General features: G+C 29.3%; 2 protein-coding genes across 3 annotated transcripts in view; one reads left to right on the forward strand and one right to left on the reverse strand.

The window, feature by feature from the left end:
- The first annotated feature begins 798 nt into the window (after window positions 1–798).
- On the forward strand, window positions 799–12,592 carry LOC116777999 (cyclic nucleotide-gated cation channel subunit A-like). Its single transcript, XM_061526539.1, has 8 exons — window positions 799–1,023; window positions 4,641–4,877; window positions 5,932–6,091; window positions 7,891–8,036; window positions 8,897–9,019; window positions 9,088–9,993; window positions 10,365–10,546; window positions 10,685–12,592. The coding sequence occupies exons 1-8, from the start codon at window positions 970–972 to the stop codon at window positions 10,989–10,991; spliced, it is 2,115 nt and encodes a 704-aa protein (XP_061382523.1). The 5' UTR covers window positions 799–969; the 3' UTR covers window positions 10,992–12,592.
- A 99-nt stretch (window positions 12,593–12,691) lies between these two features.
- LOC116778069 (forkhead box protein L2-like) overlaps window positions 12,692–17,244 on the reverse strand; it is a 40,042-nt gene continuing 35,489 nt past the window's right edge. For both annotated transcript variants that reach the window (XM_032671933.2, XM_032671935.2), the window contains exons 8-11: window positions 16,493–16,571; window positions 14,984–15,097; window positions 14,241–14,351; window positions 12,692–14,127 (exon numbers count right to left, since the gene is read on the reverse strand). In XM_032671933.2, coding sequence (XP_032527824.1) covers window positions 14,060–14,127; window positions 14,241–14,351; window positions 14,984–15,097; window positions 16,493–16,571 — 372 coding nt within the window. In that variant the 3' untranslated portion in view covers window positions 12,692–14,059. The remainder of the gene's footprint in view (window positions 14,128–14,240; window positions 14,352–14,983; window positions 15,098–16,492; window positions 16,572–17,244) is intronic.

The raw sequence follows: 17,244 nt of genomic DNA on the forward strand, positions 1-17,244 counted from the left end.
TTTATATTGATATTTCAAATTCAGATAAAAAAGTAACGACAGTCTCTGGCTAAAGGGATAATATGTATCAGTACATAACAGATTAATACACTGTTAATTTTAAAAGTAATTAATCATCTGAGAAGATAATTCCAAATGGAATACAATAATATATGAATTCATTAATAGTTTAATCTTTTGGAAATACAAAGTATATCGGGTCCAAATTTGTCTTTGAGGATTTAATATCAAAAAAATGTACCAATAACCATATTATTATTCCATATAAATTTTAAAAATAATGTATGTACGGAATTCTTTTTATAAATATCTTTATATAGTATGTATTCGCAAGTAGTTCGTAATATCTCTTACATATCTTTTGTCAATTAGCTGAAATGTTTTCCCTCTATAGACGATGATCAGTTTAATGTATTAGGCTTTAAAGCGGGCAATTTCACTTATGGCTAAGGTAATCAGTATTTACAACAGTGGCTATGACAAACACTACCTAAGGGTTGATATTAGATTCTACTTTACATTTAATTTAAATTAAAAAATCACCATTGCGACGTAATCGTGGAATTTTAATTTGAATTTCATAATATTTTTCTTTTATCTTTATGTTAATTCTCAACTAATAGAAATAATATACAATTAAATCAATAAAAATTATATATTTTTTAATAGTGCACAACCGAAAGCCAACGTTAAAGGGGAAGTTGTTCGCGATCATGACCCATTGTTTGTTTCCCGCCTTGAACACGAACAGACTTAATTTTGATGTGACCTCTCATTTTCAATTCGACTGTCCAAGAGGTGGCCGTAACATTAAACTTGTGATGTGTATCAGTAATTTGTCAGCTAACACAATTTAATTGAAGTTCGTGGCCGTCGTAACTATAGATATATATCTCAAGGAAATTTAATAATCCAATTCCTATTAGGTACACTGCAATGTGAATAGGAAATAAGAAAGTGAATTGTATTATGACACCAGTTTTAACGTTTACACAAATGGGTTTTGGAAACAATGTCGAATTGGTGAGTTTAAATCTACTGAAATATTTTTAATTTCACAAAATTATCGAGACAAAACTTTAATTACAACTAATTAATATTATCTTTCAAGCTCTTCCAAATATTTACTAAACATTATGCCTTATAAAAATAATAATCTAGTATAAAATTAGTTATTCATTTACGCTAATAAATGAATTAATTAACTAAAAAATAATTATTATTATAAACGTAAACGGTGGTTTTCGTTGGTCACTACCGCGACGAAAAAAAAGAGCAAATAGATCTAATCTTAATAAAATTTATGAGAAAATATATATTTTTTAAATAAAACATATACCATTTGAACCTAACAGCTACATGTATACTTATCGGATATTTTATGATATTGAGTGCGACGTAAGTAACTATAATTTTGTTTAAAAGACATCGCAGCCCATAGAGCTTTTAATAGTCAAAATTAAAGTCAATTCAAAACTCGCAAACAAAAAAATCTTTACTACAAAACCCCAAAAATATATCCAAAAAGAATGGAAAACGGTTTCCTAGCAATTTTACAAAAATATTGTTATTAATGTGGTTTAACGCAGTATTATAAAATGAAAATTAATTGTTAAATATATAATTATTATTTATTTAGAAATAAAATGTAATGTGAAATAATATACTCACTTTACATTTTAATATTTCTTTAAAAAAAAAGAGGTGTGTTATATTTTTTTTTATTTCTCACCCTGGAACTCTACATTTTATTTAAAAGTTTTTAAAAAACTTTATAATTTTTTATTTTACACCATAATGTACAAATTAGATAAGAGACACTAAAGGCTCGCTGACAAAGTTATGCTTCATTCAGGTCTTTCTTTCTTTACAGGTTTATTTTAAACTTTTCATATTTGAGTAGAACTTGTAACATATTAGAGTCATCCGTTTTTTCGAACTTGATGCGTGATAGTGCCAATGATTGATTAATTATTAATACAAATGAAACCTTTGTATGATTTTGTAATAGTGCTCGCGTTCATAACACTCGTGATATCCTGATAATTAGCCAATTACAAATCATCGAGCGTTAATACAATACGTCATATAATAAAACCATTTTGACCTTGATTATTTGCATTTTTATTGCATGGTGAGACGACATTAAATATTATATGTAAAATTAAATTACAAACATATTTTTATAACCTATTTTCAAAATTTAAAGCTAATAATAGTTTTTGTAAGAAATATAGTGATTATATCAAAATATTAACTAAGTAAAGCTCGGGGATATAATTTCTTGACTAATGGACTGTTATTATTGCGAAAATAGTTAAAATTTAAAACAAGGCATCTGGGAAGACCAATAAATATTATAATGTTTGGAGTCGTTAAAAAAAAATTGAATAATAATTACTAACTAAATGTGGAACTCTCCTAAAACGCTTACTATCAACTAAATTATAGTATATCAGCTAACCCAACTAACCTTAATCTATTTAGCATTCCACAGGTAACTGTCCTTTCCGATAGAGATCATTTATCATATGTTTCTTTGATTGAAATGGTCATAAAATATTTGTTGCTCTCTTTTAACCGAAAAAATTTATTTTGTAAATAAAGATACAAATTCCTGATTAGTAAGTACAAGAGTAAATTGTTTTACTATAATGAAAATTTACTATTCATTTATTTATTCTCTAAAGGTGTGATATTTATCAATTTAAAAGGAGTTAAAAATGAAAGCGTTTCTTTTACTTGTGAGATTATAAAATACAACGTAACGAGTTTCGATGAACATGTCATAGATTTCATACATTAAAATTCATGATGCTCACGACGAAAAACAGCGTCAATGCTGGGCTCAATAACGATTGAAAGTAGTTACAAAACAATAAGGAAAAAATTACAGGAAGCTATTTTTAAACGGTTTCGTGAAATGAATTCTTATAATATCAAAATGTACCTTGAGTTAGAATTTGTATTCCAATGCTAATCAATGGTATGTGACGTCACTGTGTCTTAGTTATAAATTTGATTTGTTAAATATGACTTTCTGTTTAAAAGGTGTAGGTTTGTTGAATATCGTATTGCATATAGGTTATTTAATTGCGGCAGATCAGGAAAAGTACATGTTATCTTAATTGTGTTTAAAACTTAATAGAACCTAAAGCTTGACATTAAAAAGTTAATATCATTTTATAATAAAAAAAACGCCTTCTTGTTTTCCGAAACGCACTAACACTATAGATATATTGTTGGTATTTTAAAATATTGACAGATATAAACACACATAAAATAAGATTTACTAGCAACATTTTAAAATAAGTCCTAGAAAATTGTCGAAACAATATTTTTTCCGTAAGTTCTTGTTAAGCGAGTTTCTTTTTAAAGCGAGTGATACTGCAAGAAACATTTGATAAACTTTAAAAGAGAACTGGTTACTTTCAAATACCGTCGGTGCTACTATTAAAAGTAGCTTGTTATAAAGGGATATATATATAGCATATTTTTTGTTATTTTTTTTTATAACATTTGAGAGAGAGAGATCATACTGCTAATACAGCTGAGGGTAAAAAATTTATGTGTAATTTCATAAAGCAGCAAGTGATTGGCCTTCTTTACTAAGTACACATTTAGCTGTACTAACAACAGAGATAATTAATTCAGTAAACATGTTCAATAGATTTTTATAGTTTCATATCTTTTACTCATCTAATAAATAGAAACATCAAAATTATAAACAAACATGTCGTTTATAGGACATGAGTATTATTTCACGTTTGCTGGATGATTAAATAGCCATACTTTTATGGTGGCTATAAACTTCCACGACCCTTAAGCTCTTGGTTTTAGTGCTTGGTTTGTGCAAGCGGAGTGCTTATGATGCATAATGGAACTGTCCTTGTGGGATTGAAATGATTTTTAAGTTTATATCTTAACCTTTTCTATTAATACTACTAACATGCAAAATAAAAAATATAAAATAGAAATTTTAATTACAATAAGTTAAACAAATCTAGACATTCTATTGTAAATAAATACAATTTAACAGGAAGCTTACGAAATGTTGACTTACATATATTAATTTTATAACTATACTTACAAATATCGCACAAATTTGATTTTTATTAACTGTCACCATTACAGGTAATTTTCACAGCACAAAAGAACTCTAAATCAAACAGTTACATCTTAATCCTACGATTAAGATGTAACTGTTTGATTTAGAGTTGAATCTGAATAACATAAGAGAAAATTTATTTTTTACTTTAAAAATCGCCTCAATTTTGAATCATTTATAATGAACATTTTCAAAACGTCAAAATAAATTTCACGTGATAGCGACATGTTTTCCTCGCCGACATAGTTGACATACTCGACATAAACAACATATATTGATAAACCTATTTTAAATAGACCTTTATTAATATAATCAGGGACCAGTAACACTTTAGTACACTACAATGAACAGCTAATTCCCTTTTTAATAATCGTCCTTAAATGCTTTGAGTGGAAAAGTAATGACAATAAATATCCACAATGAGAAAGTCAAATCGAACATATTTATAATAAGTGTTTCATTAGAACTTTAAATAATTCTCATAATGCATAAAATATTTTGAATACATTCATTTTTTTTTTTTTTCGAACAGCAATCTGTTGATGAGGGTGGCAAAAACTGGGTACAGCGCCAAATGTCACGGGTGACACGGAACCTTCGCTGCCGTTTCAGCGGTGAAGGTCGTGAGAAGCCTCCAGATTGGTTTCTGGACAAGTTTGCAGCTCAGACTTTTACCGACCCTGAAGAGCCAATTTACCAAGCCAAGGGATCTAAACTTCTGTGTGGTTTGAAGCTCGCTTTTGATCCGACGTTACCAACTCATTACCATGTACGTATAACTAAGAGGTTGAACTCAGCACCTTTTTTATGTTTTGGGTAGGTATTGTCTAGCATAATCTTTAATTCGGATCCCACATTACAGATTGCAACGATTTTATGTCAGTTCAAAATGATTTTCACGTTTCGGTTCAAAATGAAATGTTTTTCCAGTTAATCGAGTTAAATTGTACTTAATATTATAAGAAGTTAAAAGAAATATATATAGTAATAATTTATTTCATTATAAAATTGGAAACAGGGAAACAATCGAAATCTATGGGAGTAGTATACAATAGTAGTTTCAATCTACGTCTTACTTAATTTAAAAGTAAACAACATATAAAATGTAATTTAAGTAAGCTCAGGTAATTGAATGAGATAAGAAATAAGATCAGTATATATATTAAAGTATTTATTTCAAAATAATTTTTATATTTGTTTTACACATATTCATAATTTGATAAATTTGAAATCGAATAAAAATATATTACACTTTTCATAGCATTCATAAATAGCTGTTCAATTTAGTTAACTTAAAATAATGTTTGAAGTAATGTTTATTTTACTATTTATTGTAAAATAAACATTACTTCGATACGATAACAATCACATAAATCGATCTTGAAAGAAGAATCTCAGAAAACAAACAATGTTGTGTCGACTCCTGGACTTTTAATTGAGCAAAAAATATAGTCTGCGGTTTTTTTCTTATGGGTTGTCCACTGCAGACGCTGGTATTAAATAGATACAGTTAAGATTTGTGGGTGCCGGATTCCTAATCCAGATTTTTGCGTAGCAATTTCCAATCCTGATTTGACCACAGTTGTTCATATTTTTGCTTCAACACTTAAAAATGTTTCTGCTTTTTACTACTTCTGGAAATTCGTAATTTATATAATTTTTTAATTTAATGTTATAAAAATGAAATCAATCCACACAAAGACTTTACATTTAATACAATACAATAGTTAACTGATAATACAGAAAAATAAAAAAGTGAAAACAAATAATTTCATCTCTAAATGAAGAATTAAAGTATTCTTAAATGACAATATGATTATTAGTGGTTGGCGGTGGTGTCTCTAGCGATTCTATACAACGTGGTACTTGTAATCGGCCGTGCAGTCTTCTGGGAACTCGATAAGATGACGATGATATGGTTCGTGTTGGACTACCTCTGCGACGCTATATACGTGGTGGATACCATTGTGCACATCCATGAAGGTATTTATTGTTATCTTCAATTTAATTATGTAGATAATCACTATAACGATTTAATTTGGTTTCTTAATTGTTTGAGCTTTTATATATAAAACAATTAGCAAGAGTAATTATAACGCGTCTGAAGTAATAATATTTTTTTGTCACACAACTTAATTTGTGTCCGGCAATTTTGCTGGTAGTCCAAGAGATCCACTTAGTTGTAGAAAAAGCTTGCCATATTGTGCTGTTTATATTTTGTATTGTTAATGTTTACTTGTAACGCAAAAGAAGTTTGCTATTGACGTCACTAGAACTGTGACAATCTCAAAGTATTTCAAAATTTTCATTGGCGCTTCACTTAATATATTTTAGCTGCTCCACTTCATATAGTTATATCATCTCGATCGTGTTTCACGGTAAAAACCACGCAAACTGGGTTGTATGCTTAGCCCACTCCTCGTTTGATATACCTAAACCACACAGAGTCCTCTAAACACTGAAATGTAATGTTTCGTCCTCGATAATAGCAACTTTTATTTCAGAACGTAATTTTAAAGTAAATGCACACAAACATCATTCAAAGAAAAGAAAAAAGAAAATAGGAATAACTCAAAGATCCTTGCAATTTTTTATGTTTGAGGATTACAATCCAGTCTTAAATTCTTTTTGTGCTTCAACAACCATGGCTTATAATGTTCTTACTAAGTAAATTTTTCTTATTTTTTCTTTAGCTGAAGCAGAAGCGAGTTCTTCAGATGATTTTTTTGCGCTATAATAGACATGGCTTAATAAATAATCGGTCATCACGATCTGTATCAATCTTTTTTTTGTCTGTTCTTGATTTATATTTAGTTTCTTTTCTGATCACTTCTATGTTATTGTGCTATGTGCTGTAACATACTAAACATCAAACAATGTCCCAGAAAGCTATCGTTTAGTTCTTCTTCTTAAGTTACACCTGCGCATCAATTGCGTTGCCTTTTACTTTTACATAGAAATAAGTTGTTTTTGAGAATAGTTCGGAGCAAAAGGATGAGAAAATCTAGCATGTTAAATTTATTTTAATATACAAATTTTCACTTGTAAACAAAAAAAATGTATTAGAAACTAACTCTAAATTGTTATTCGCTTTAAAAAAGTAAACTAGCGTTAAAGCTAATTTCGATTACTAATTTACTATATAGTTTATATATGTACTATATAAAATTTAAACATTTATTTTAAGCACAGCGATTTCTATTTGATGGCAAGCGATGATTGTTCTCCGACTTATGGGGAAATGTAATTAATATGTATTTTATGTGACTATCATATTAAACTTAATCTATAAGATGATGAAATCTGTGGTCACCAAACAAATTGTCTGATGTTGTCTGCTCATTCGATAAATTGCTCGTTATTATTTTAAATACAGAAGTATTTGAAGATAAAATGATATGAACACCAAGATAAAATTTTACGGCATCACTTGATCAACCTAAAAAAAGAGGGAATTGGTACAGAAGGTACTGATAGAAAATAAAAATTCATAAAACTTATCCGCATTAAGATATAATCCAAATTTCCACGCCGCCGATCAACATTTCGCCGCCCACGTCGCCGCGCCTTGCGTCATCAAATTTTGCTAACATGTGTACACACCGTGCCTGGCCCTTACAAATATTGCATTTAAACTCGATTGCGCTTATCGAATATATAAGATTTAAGAAAAACTGTTTTTTAATAGGAAACCATGTAAAATTTTTGTGAATGTTTATTTTCAATGATATGGAATTTTCTTAAAGAACTCTTAATAATGTGTAAGACTCTTACATTTTCAGGCTACTTGGATCAGGGCTTAATGGTAAAGGACTCGGCAATGCTGAGGAGGCATTATCTGACCTCCGAAGCATGGAGGTATGATGTGGTATCGCTTCTTCCTACTGATATGGCCTACTATTGGTGGACTCCCGGCACTTGCAGTTCTGTTAGTATCGTCTTTTCAGATTTATAAATTAAACGATATCCATTCATTTCTATAAAATCATCGTCTTGACCTGATTTACAGCTCTCGTAAAATAAAACCGAATCAAATAGCGTTTTTTTTTAGAATTCGGTTTTAAATTAGGTCCCAGTTATTATTGAATATTAATATCTCTAGAAGATAAACTTTTTTATTTAACTGTTAACTTTAAAAACGATATAAGAGAAAAAATTATACTCAAAAAATTCTATATACAATACAATATTTAATCGAAGTTCGACTAAAACATGTTTGAATGGTGGAGTAATATACAAACTTTTAAAAAGAGAAGAAATATTTTTCGGCATCAAGAAACATAAATAGTTAACACAATTCTTTCAAACTTAAATTTTAGAGCCCAGACCCATAAGGGCATGTTCATAAAGTTCGAGAAGATTTCTTTAACTTCGCAAGTTACTTTTAAGTACATTTTGGGACCCAGATTAATAAAATTTTCTTTTTCAATAAAATATTAATCGAATCTTTCACAAGATAAAAATTATTATGTAACCTACAAGGCTTCCTGAATAGCGTACTATAAATGAAAATGATTCGGTAATTAGCTTTACATGTTAAAGTTGTTACGCTGTATAGGAACTTAACATTTAAATACTTTACCGAATATTTATTTAATGACGATTTTATCATATTTTTTTTTATTTCATCATATTTTATACAAAGTAAAAGGAGCCGCATGCGTGAGTAAGTAATATGCAAAGTGTAACATGACTATAAAAAAGATGAATGGTCACAATAAACATGCTAAGCAAACACATTCTTTAACTTTGTTATTACCGAAAGTGTCAATATTGGTTGTGTTCCAGCAACGTTTGCCGTGCCCTGTTATTGTACGACTCAATCGACTATTTCGCCTGCCTCGTATGTGGGAGTGGTTTGACCGTACTGAGACCGCCACTAGTTATCCGAATGTTTTCAGGATTTGTAAGGTTAGTTATTGACTATGAGACTAATTCAATACTTAAAGCATAAAAAACTTAAAAGTATGAAATTTCAGGTAGTTTTAGCTATACTAGTGCTTATTCATTGGAATGCTTGCCTCTATTTCGCCATCAGCTATGCTATAGGATTTGGAAGCGACAACTGGGTTTACAATATCACAGGAGCTCGCAATGAAACTTTGGCTCATCAATACATATATAGTTTTTATTGGTCGACATTGACTCTTACGACAATTGGGGAAACGCCACAACCAGAAATTGATGTTGAATATTTATTCGTGGTTGCTGACTTCTTGGCTGGAGTATTGATATTTGCAACAATTGTCGGTAATATTGGGTCAATGATTTCTAATATGAATGTTGCGAGAGTTGAATTTCAAAATAAAATGGATGGTGTCAAACAATACATGGCGTTTCGAAAAGTGAGCGGAGAATTGGAAGCCAGGGTAATTCGCTGGTTTGCTTACACATGGGCAGAAAGTGGTGCGTTGGATGAGGAAAACGTCTTATCTTCACTTCCGGATAAATTAAAAGCCGAAATTGCTATTCGAGTTCATCTTGACACACTCCGCAAAGTTAGGATATTCCAAGATTGTGAACCTGGATTACTAGAGGCTCTGGTATTAAAATTAAGACTTCAAGTTTTTAGTCCTGGTGATTATATTTGCCGTAAAGGGGACGTAGGCAAAGAAATGTACATTGTGAAACGCGGAAGATTACAAGTTGTGGCTGATGATGGAAAAACCGTTTTAGCGACACTTAGTGCAGGTTCTGTATTCGGAGAAGTCAGCGTCCTAGAAATTGCTGGTAATCGAACAGGAAATCGCCGCACAGCCAACGTACGCGCTTTGGGATACTCCGATCTATTTTGTTTGGCTAAAAGAGATTTATGGGAAGCTCTTGCAGATTATCCTGATGCCAGAGCTACTTTAACTGAACGTGGATGCCAGTTATTGCGAAAGGTTTGTACGAATATAAATAATCTCTCACAGTACTCTGCCATTATTATGTATAACTTCAAATAACCTAAATGTGCAACTTTCAGAAATCACAAATTTTTAATTTTCATGGTATAAATAGAAAACTTTAAACATATCTAATATTTGTCAATCTGTTAAAATTGCTTATTTTGGAAACAAGATTGACGATTTCTTTGAGATGAAGCTGCTTCGTTTAACAATATTATACGTATATATATGCGCACAATATATTTTCTGCACCAATAAATATTTAGCTCATAGATATATACATATATAAAGAAATGTGTGACCGTTAATCCACAATAACCACTCGAAGTTTGAAGAAAAATTATTTTGAGAAATTGATATCGTAGGATGGTTTACTCGATGAAACTGTGTTTCAAAATGCTCAAACAACTCAACAAAGCTTAGAAGAAACTGTTCATCAATTGGAAGCAACTGTAGAAATGTTACATAATCGTCTACAAGGATTGCTGTCTAATTTCGGAGAACAACAAGCCAAATTGAAACAAAGACTTAACAAGGTCGAATTAAGGTGAGCTTGCAAATTCGGGTTTATATACTTTTTACTGCATTCTGCGAATGTTTAAATGACATGTTATATTATGCAGCCAAGCGACTTTCTGATTTAAAATGATTATATATTAGACCTTTACAATGCCTCACTTTTCAGATTAATAGAATCAGATGAAGACACTGATATTGAAGAAGATACAACATCACAAGATGAATCAGAATTACGAAGCGACATTATTCGTTCATGTGATGGTGCTAGCTATAGTGCAATGCCAAGTCCCATACAAAGTCCCTCATACTATGCTTCAAGCTATCCTATTCGCGAACGAGGCCATTCCTTAACCGTGGAAAGCACCCCAGGCTTATTACCCATCACAAAAGAACCAAGAAGCAAATCACTAAGATTAAAAAGATTCCAGCAACAGCAAGAAGCTTTCAAAGGGAGTGCAAATCAAAATAAATGAAGTAGCAGAAAATATTTCACAATGATTTTCCGTTAAATTGTCTGTTAAAGTGTATATATAAAGACGAGCTAAAAGATTTTTGACACATTTAACATAATGTGTTATAGAAAAATATTGAAACTGTTTTTTATAAATAAATTAAAAAAAAAAACATGTAGTTCGACGTAGTTTATAGAAACATAGTTTTTAGCTATATTAAATTTTAGAAATAAGGACAGGCTTGGTAAAAGGCTTTAAAAAAATTTTGTATAGTTCCATAATCAAAGTGTCATATTATGCGTAATACTCATACAGTAGAAGTCATTGTCCAAAGTACAATACTAAATTGTATTCCACTAAATATTTGATGTTTGTTCTCCTTAGTCGTTTTTAGATAAATACATTTTGGTTCTCAAGTAAAACAATATTATCTTAGAATAGAACATATTTAAAATCAGATTTTGTTAACTATACATTTCTCTGTAACATAAATTTCCCCATACGTATTATCACTCATATTCACAGAAACTAATGTAAATTTAAATAAAGTTTATATAATAATTACATATAAAACATATTTTTACGGATAATAGAATCTCTAATTGTTCAATGTTATAATAAGTAATTTATTAATTGAATGTTAGTATTAAAACTATCAATGTACTCTTAGAAATTGTCGGAAAAATCCCAAATACATACATGTTATTTTACAGTTCCCAAATAGTCTTACATATTTTACTGATAAGGTTAAAATATTTAGTGCATTTTGCTGAGCATAAAAGACAAACTTATTTATGTAATAATTTACGCAATGGCTCTTACACTATTTTTGATATTCATTGTTAAATTTTTGGTCCGAAAAACGTAGTAGGATATGCAATAAGGTATAACATAAAAAAAAAATATTTCCACAAGACATAGACTATTTCCGATCTTCGTCGTTAAAAATATCTCTGACATTAATTATAAACATAAAAGATTATGTAATTTTTATCAGTATTGAATTAAATAAATATTTAATTAGTTAGAATCAGATAAATCAGTATCGAAATATTTAGCAAAAAAAAAATATTTTCTATAATAATATTGATGTTAAATGTTAGTACATTTAGGCTAAACATATCTAATAGTCTGAATTACAATAAATATATAATATATATCTATTATACAATATACATACTGTTCTAAGCAGTCTAGGTATAAGTAATTCTTTATATAAACTGTTTTTAACGATATACTAGTCATTGTAAACATAAAATATAATCTGTTTAAAACGTAACGTAACAACCTTGATGAAATCAATGTTATATCAATTTAATATACCCGTATATGTACGTCCCTCTATTTAGTACAAGTAGTACAACTCAATAGAAATGGTCCGTGTTAAAATAGTCTAATTATTTAATATAGATACAGGATAAGAGATTTTATATTAAGGGAAGATACCGGATGGCTGATACTTAATTATATGTCAGTACTCAAAGTTCTCTATTTCAGCATGGTACTTTCCGTTAGGTGAATTCTTTGATGATTCCATATTTACATAAAATGTTTCTATTATTCTATAGATAATCAGAATGTGTTATATCTATTTCATGTTAATATAAATATTGGTGTCAAAATATAATTATGAATGTTATTAAATTATTTTTTAATAATTTTGTCGTATTATTGTAGAATGTAGTTAATTATTTTCTGAAAAATAAGACTCAGTGTTAACTTATTAAGATCTTTATTTACGCTCAATAATATTTCAACTAAGCAGATTAACAGACTTATAATTAAAAAATATTGACAGAGCAACAAAATCACATTTCAAAATCAGAAGTTTACATAACTAGGCCTTATAACCTATAACACCGAAGACACCACCAATTCATGCAAATTTTATTGTCAACACATTAATGAACCCTCAAAACCAGCTACTGGTAGCATCGATATATACAGCTAGCTATGAAGGTGCATTAAGAATCCAAACTTTTACTTCAATCACTTAATTAGATACATTGATAAGTAAAAACATGAAACAACAGCAATATTAGTTTTTGTAATACATGTATTTTAAAGTTTACTACATTGAAAAGTAATAAAACAGCCATCGATAGGTATACTACTAAAGAAGAAAAATCGTAAACATATATATAAGGTACTATTTTATATTTAAATAAAAAATATAATAATTTATGAAATTTTTAACTTATAGTAGTTTACAACTTATCATTAATTACGGGTTTACTACTTTGGGATACCTAGTTGACACAACGTAAACAGCCCTTACAAGTTTCAGAACCGTTACACCTTACACAAACGTTGGCAAATAATAAGGAATGCTTTATATTGTAAGAGATCCTCAGGATTATAGCTGAATTGTAGATAAAAAAGAGTATAACAAAATAGTTTACTTCAAATTAATATCAGTTTTGAAAGCTCAGTTTAACATTTTATACACGAAGTTTATATAGACATTTATTTGACATCCAGAATTGTAAATTGTTTAAACTAAGTTACACGAGGAGTTACAAGAAGGCTTTTCAAAAACTTCACTAGAGATAAAAAAGCCTGTAACTCCACGTTCTTACACTAAATTTCGATAAACTTCCCAAAAATACTAGTAAAAGTTACCATAGTAAAGAGTGACCCTGTTTTCTTTGGTATACCAGCACATTCGTGATAAAGATCATTAACTTTTAGGAAGATTAATTAATCCCTCGATATATCATCGGTGGAATGTTGGAAAACATTAAATAACAGCTTAACAATTTTACCGGTATTGTCTCTTCCAGGATAATTTCTGGAAAATTATCTAAAAAAAATATTCCAATCTCCAAGGAAAGCATAATATGTTAATACATCAAAATTATGAACAAAATTTATGTATCAAAGTATTTTTTGTTTGAGTAATCTTATCCATTTTATTTTATTTAAAGTCATATAGCTTTCCCTTAAATTTATTAAAATATGTTTTTTTCTTGAATTTTAAATACGCCTTAAACATGGGTCACTTCTAAATATTCTAACAGTCAGAAACTTTAATGACCACATAGACAGCATTAATAAATGACACATATAGAGAGCCTTGGAAGAATAAATTACATGAAATACTTAGTATAACCTCCATTCGCCACAAGGCTTGAAGACGATTCTTCTTTAACACCAACTAAAAAGATTAATGTTTTTATTAATGACCGATTTCTATGAGCACTTCCTAAAAGAACAGTCAAATGGTGGCCTTAAGTTCTCTCCTTCTTCTCAATTTCAATTAAAAAGTACCGTCAGGCCAGAAAGAGTAGCGACCAGCAGCATCGGAGGAGGAGACAGCTTCATGTCTGCGGGGGGAGAAGTTAGTTGGGACATATCCAGAGTTGGGACTTGACGATCCACCTGAAATATAAATTAGCAAAAATACAGACTTACATTGTTTCCTTCCTTGACGATTTAATGCGTAATGGGTCTGCGATAAGAATAAAAAATATCATACAACAGTTTTTTCTAAGTTAAAACTGCCATTTGAATTCATTTTTTTTTCTTTTACGCCACCCATCGGATTTGTCTGAAACTGTTAGAGGAATATTTCACTACCTCTTAATATATTTCTTGCTCTAAATAGTTACTAAGAAGAGCCTCGAATGTTCAACAGATGGCAGATGTAACAATAGTATTGACGAAAACTTGTATGATTAAATATATATTATTTTAGGGCTACGTTTAAATTACGAGTAGCTATTTAAAATGCAAATAAAAAGGACGGATGTAGTGCAGATGCATATGTAGTACACATACCGCTGTAGTTCACTACATCCAATAAGATTATTGGGATATTTTTCTTCAGATCTTAAATTAGCTACGCTTGAACCATCTTAATTGCTAAAACAGCATTTTCTTAATAAATACATATTAACCTTTAGTGGCGGAATAAAAAGACTAAATTAAAGCAAAATCTAGAGCTGCTTTTGTGGTGATTAAGTTAATGTAAACAAACAAAAATTATCAATTAAACAAACAACAATCATTACCTTCGGGCCAAAAAGAAAAACGAGAAACAGCATCAGATAAAGTGACAATATCATGATGACGATTTGGAGAGAAGCTACCAGCGGCGTAACCAGATCCAGGACTAGAAGAGCCATCTATAACAAATCATTAATAAAGATATATATTTTATTAAGTAATTATTAAAGTAAGCTCTTATAAAAATGCAAGCATTGTATGATAGAAATACGTTTTCAAATCTTATTACATGTCATGTAATCTTTTTCATCAATTTTCTTTAATACAATACCATCTGTCGAGGACACCAATACTTGAGTTTGGGAAACTTTTTCAATGGCTACTATGATACCGAGACTAACAAAAGAATATTTTCAGATTTAATTTGAATATTGTTGCTATCGAGATGAGAAGTGTAACAAACTTGCTTATACACATTTTTAAGTTTTATTAAATGAATATTTAGGTAAATTTTTAAAAGTAATACGATGCGTGATTTTCCATTTATGTAACAAACTCATCGGGTACCGAATATCATGTCATACCATTGTATGTTTCTCATGTACGTATGTCAAAATTGTACAGTTAGAATATAATAATCTATAACCATAAAATTTTATGAGATTCACATAATGGGTTTAAAAATATTAAAATAGTACGCAATGAATAATTAATTTGTAAGAGCAAATTTTAAAGACTTAATCATATTTATGAATTTAATGTTGGTATCACCTCCATCAAAATATGACGGTTTAAATATAAGAAATACTATTTCAAGACAGCCGCCATTATTTAATTAATAAAACCACGGGGATGCTTGATCACATATATCTATGACTTCGATTCGATTCCATTGTTGCTCTCAAGAAATTTTCATTCTACAATATTTATTGTGATAGTTTTGGATTTTCGATCACTTCAAAAGCTCTAATTACAGGACTATTTTTTTTACAAGAATTTAAAGCCTTATTAAAAAAACTAAAAAGATCATTTAAAAATTTTAAAAGGTTACTACATGATAACAAAAATAGTAGATAATTGAACAGTATAAATTTATGATTACAGATTACAAAAAGAAGCTTTGACAATAATACATATGACTTGTTTAAAAAAAATTAACAGGCTATTGAAACCTTCACCCAAAACTATCAATTAAATTATCGAAAACAACGAAAAATAACGATAAAGGATTATGTTATCATTAACAAAATGTAAACACTAATGTATCTTTAATTCCTATACATTCCTTATTACTTAACCATTTCTTAAACTGATACGACGTCTATTAATTATGTATATGACGAACAGTTGTTTTACTTTCATTATTAATTAATATAAAAATTTTGAAAATATAAGTGGCAATGAACACAAAACACAACGAGTAAATGAAAGAGATAAAAATAACATATATAACAACATACGTGTGCTTTATTTGAAAATATAAGCTTCCCTTGAATACCATCAATCTCATACAAAATGCATTAACTTTAGAATCCTAATACTATTTGAATTCCTTTAAATAATCAGATACTTACCAAACTCACCTATGGCGGCAACATTGAGCGTATTGTAATTCATTGTCATCGGTTGCATGGATTGCAACGGGCTCTGTAACTGAAAACAAAATTAATTCAGGCTTAAATTAATTGAACAGATCAGTTCCAAAAAGATTGTTCTTAAAACTTAAACCGATCAACATTAAATTTAAATTTATAATGACAATTTATTTTCTTATTTAAAACTTATAATGACAACACCAGATTTTCCTTTGTCATATTCCGATGTTGCTAATCGCTACCAAATATAGCTAATGATATACCTATATATTTATGTAACAAACACATCATCCATTATGTCACAAACACATAAAATAAAATAAAACAATACCCTACATTATAATACATATCTCCTTTATAAAATGGAACTACATACTGTGTGTTTATAAATCCTTTCGGTATAATTTTAAATCGTCTCAATAGGAAGTTAGTCCATTTACAATATTACTCAGTGTATATTGCAAATAAATCAATTTAAAATATTTCTTTGGTTTGGTACTTTAATCTCGTCATGTAAAAATTTATAACAGTTTTGCTTATACAATGTTAATTTGGAAGTTATTTAATAAAAATGAAGGGACGTCTTGCCATACTATGAATAGTATGGAATTACTGTAACGCGTTATACCGAACGAAAGTAGAAAGCAACCTTTAGAATAACTCAAAAAAATATTAAAATGCAATTTGACATTTACAAACTTAAAAAAAATCGTAGACAAAAATTATAGTAA

Source organism: Danaus plexippus, chromosome Z (genome assembly GCF_018135715.1).
Source record: "Danaus plexippus chromosome Z, MEX_DaPlex, whole genome shotgun sequence".
Classification (NCBI taxonomy): Eukaryota; Metazoa; Arthropoda; class Insecta; order Lepidoptera; family Nymphalidae; genus Danaus; species Danaus plexippus.

Bases quoted from the DNA above. Each gene is read 5' to 3' on its own strand.
- LOC116777999 (XM_061526539.1), top strand. From the start codon at position 970: ATGACACCAGTTTTAACGTTTACACAAATGGGTTTTGGAAACAATGTC. The intron at 1,024-4,640 runs GTGAGTTTAAAT...TTTTTCGAACAG, and splicing joins TTGGAAACAATGTCGAATTG to CAATCTGTTGATGAGGGTGG. The intron at 10,547-10,684 runs GTGAGCTTGCAA...CTCACTTTTCAG, and splicing joins CTTAACAAGGTCGAATTAAG to ATTAATAGAATCAGATGAAG.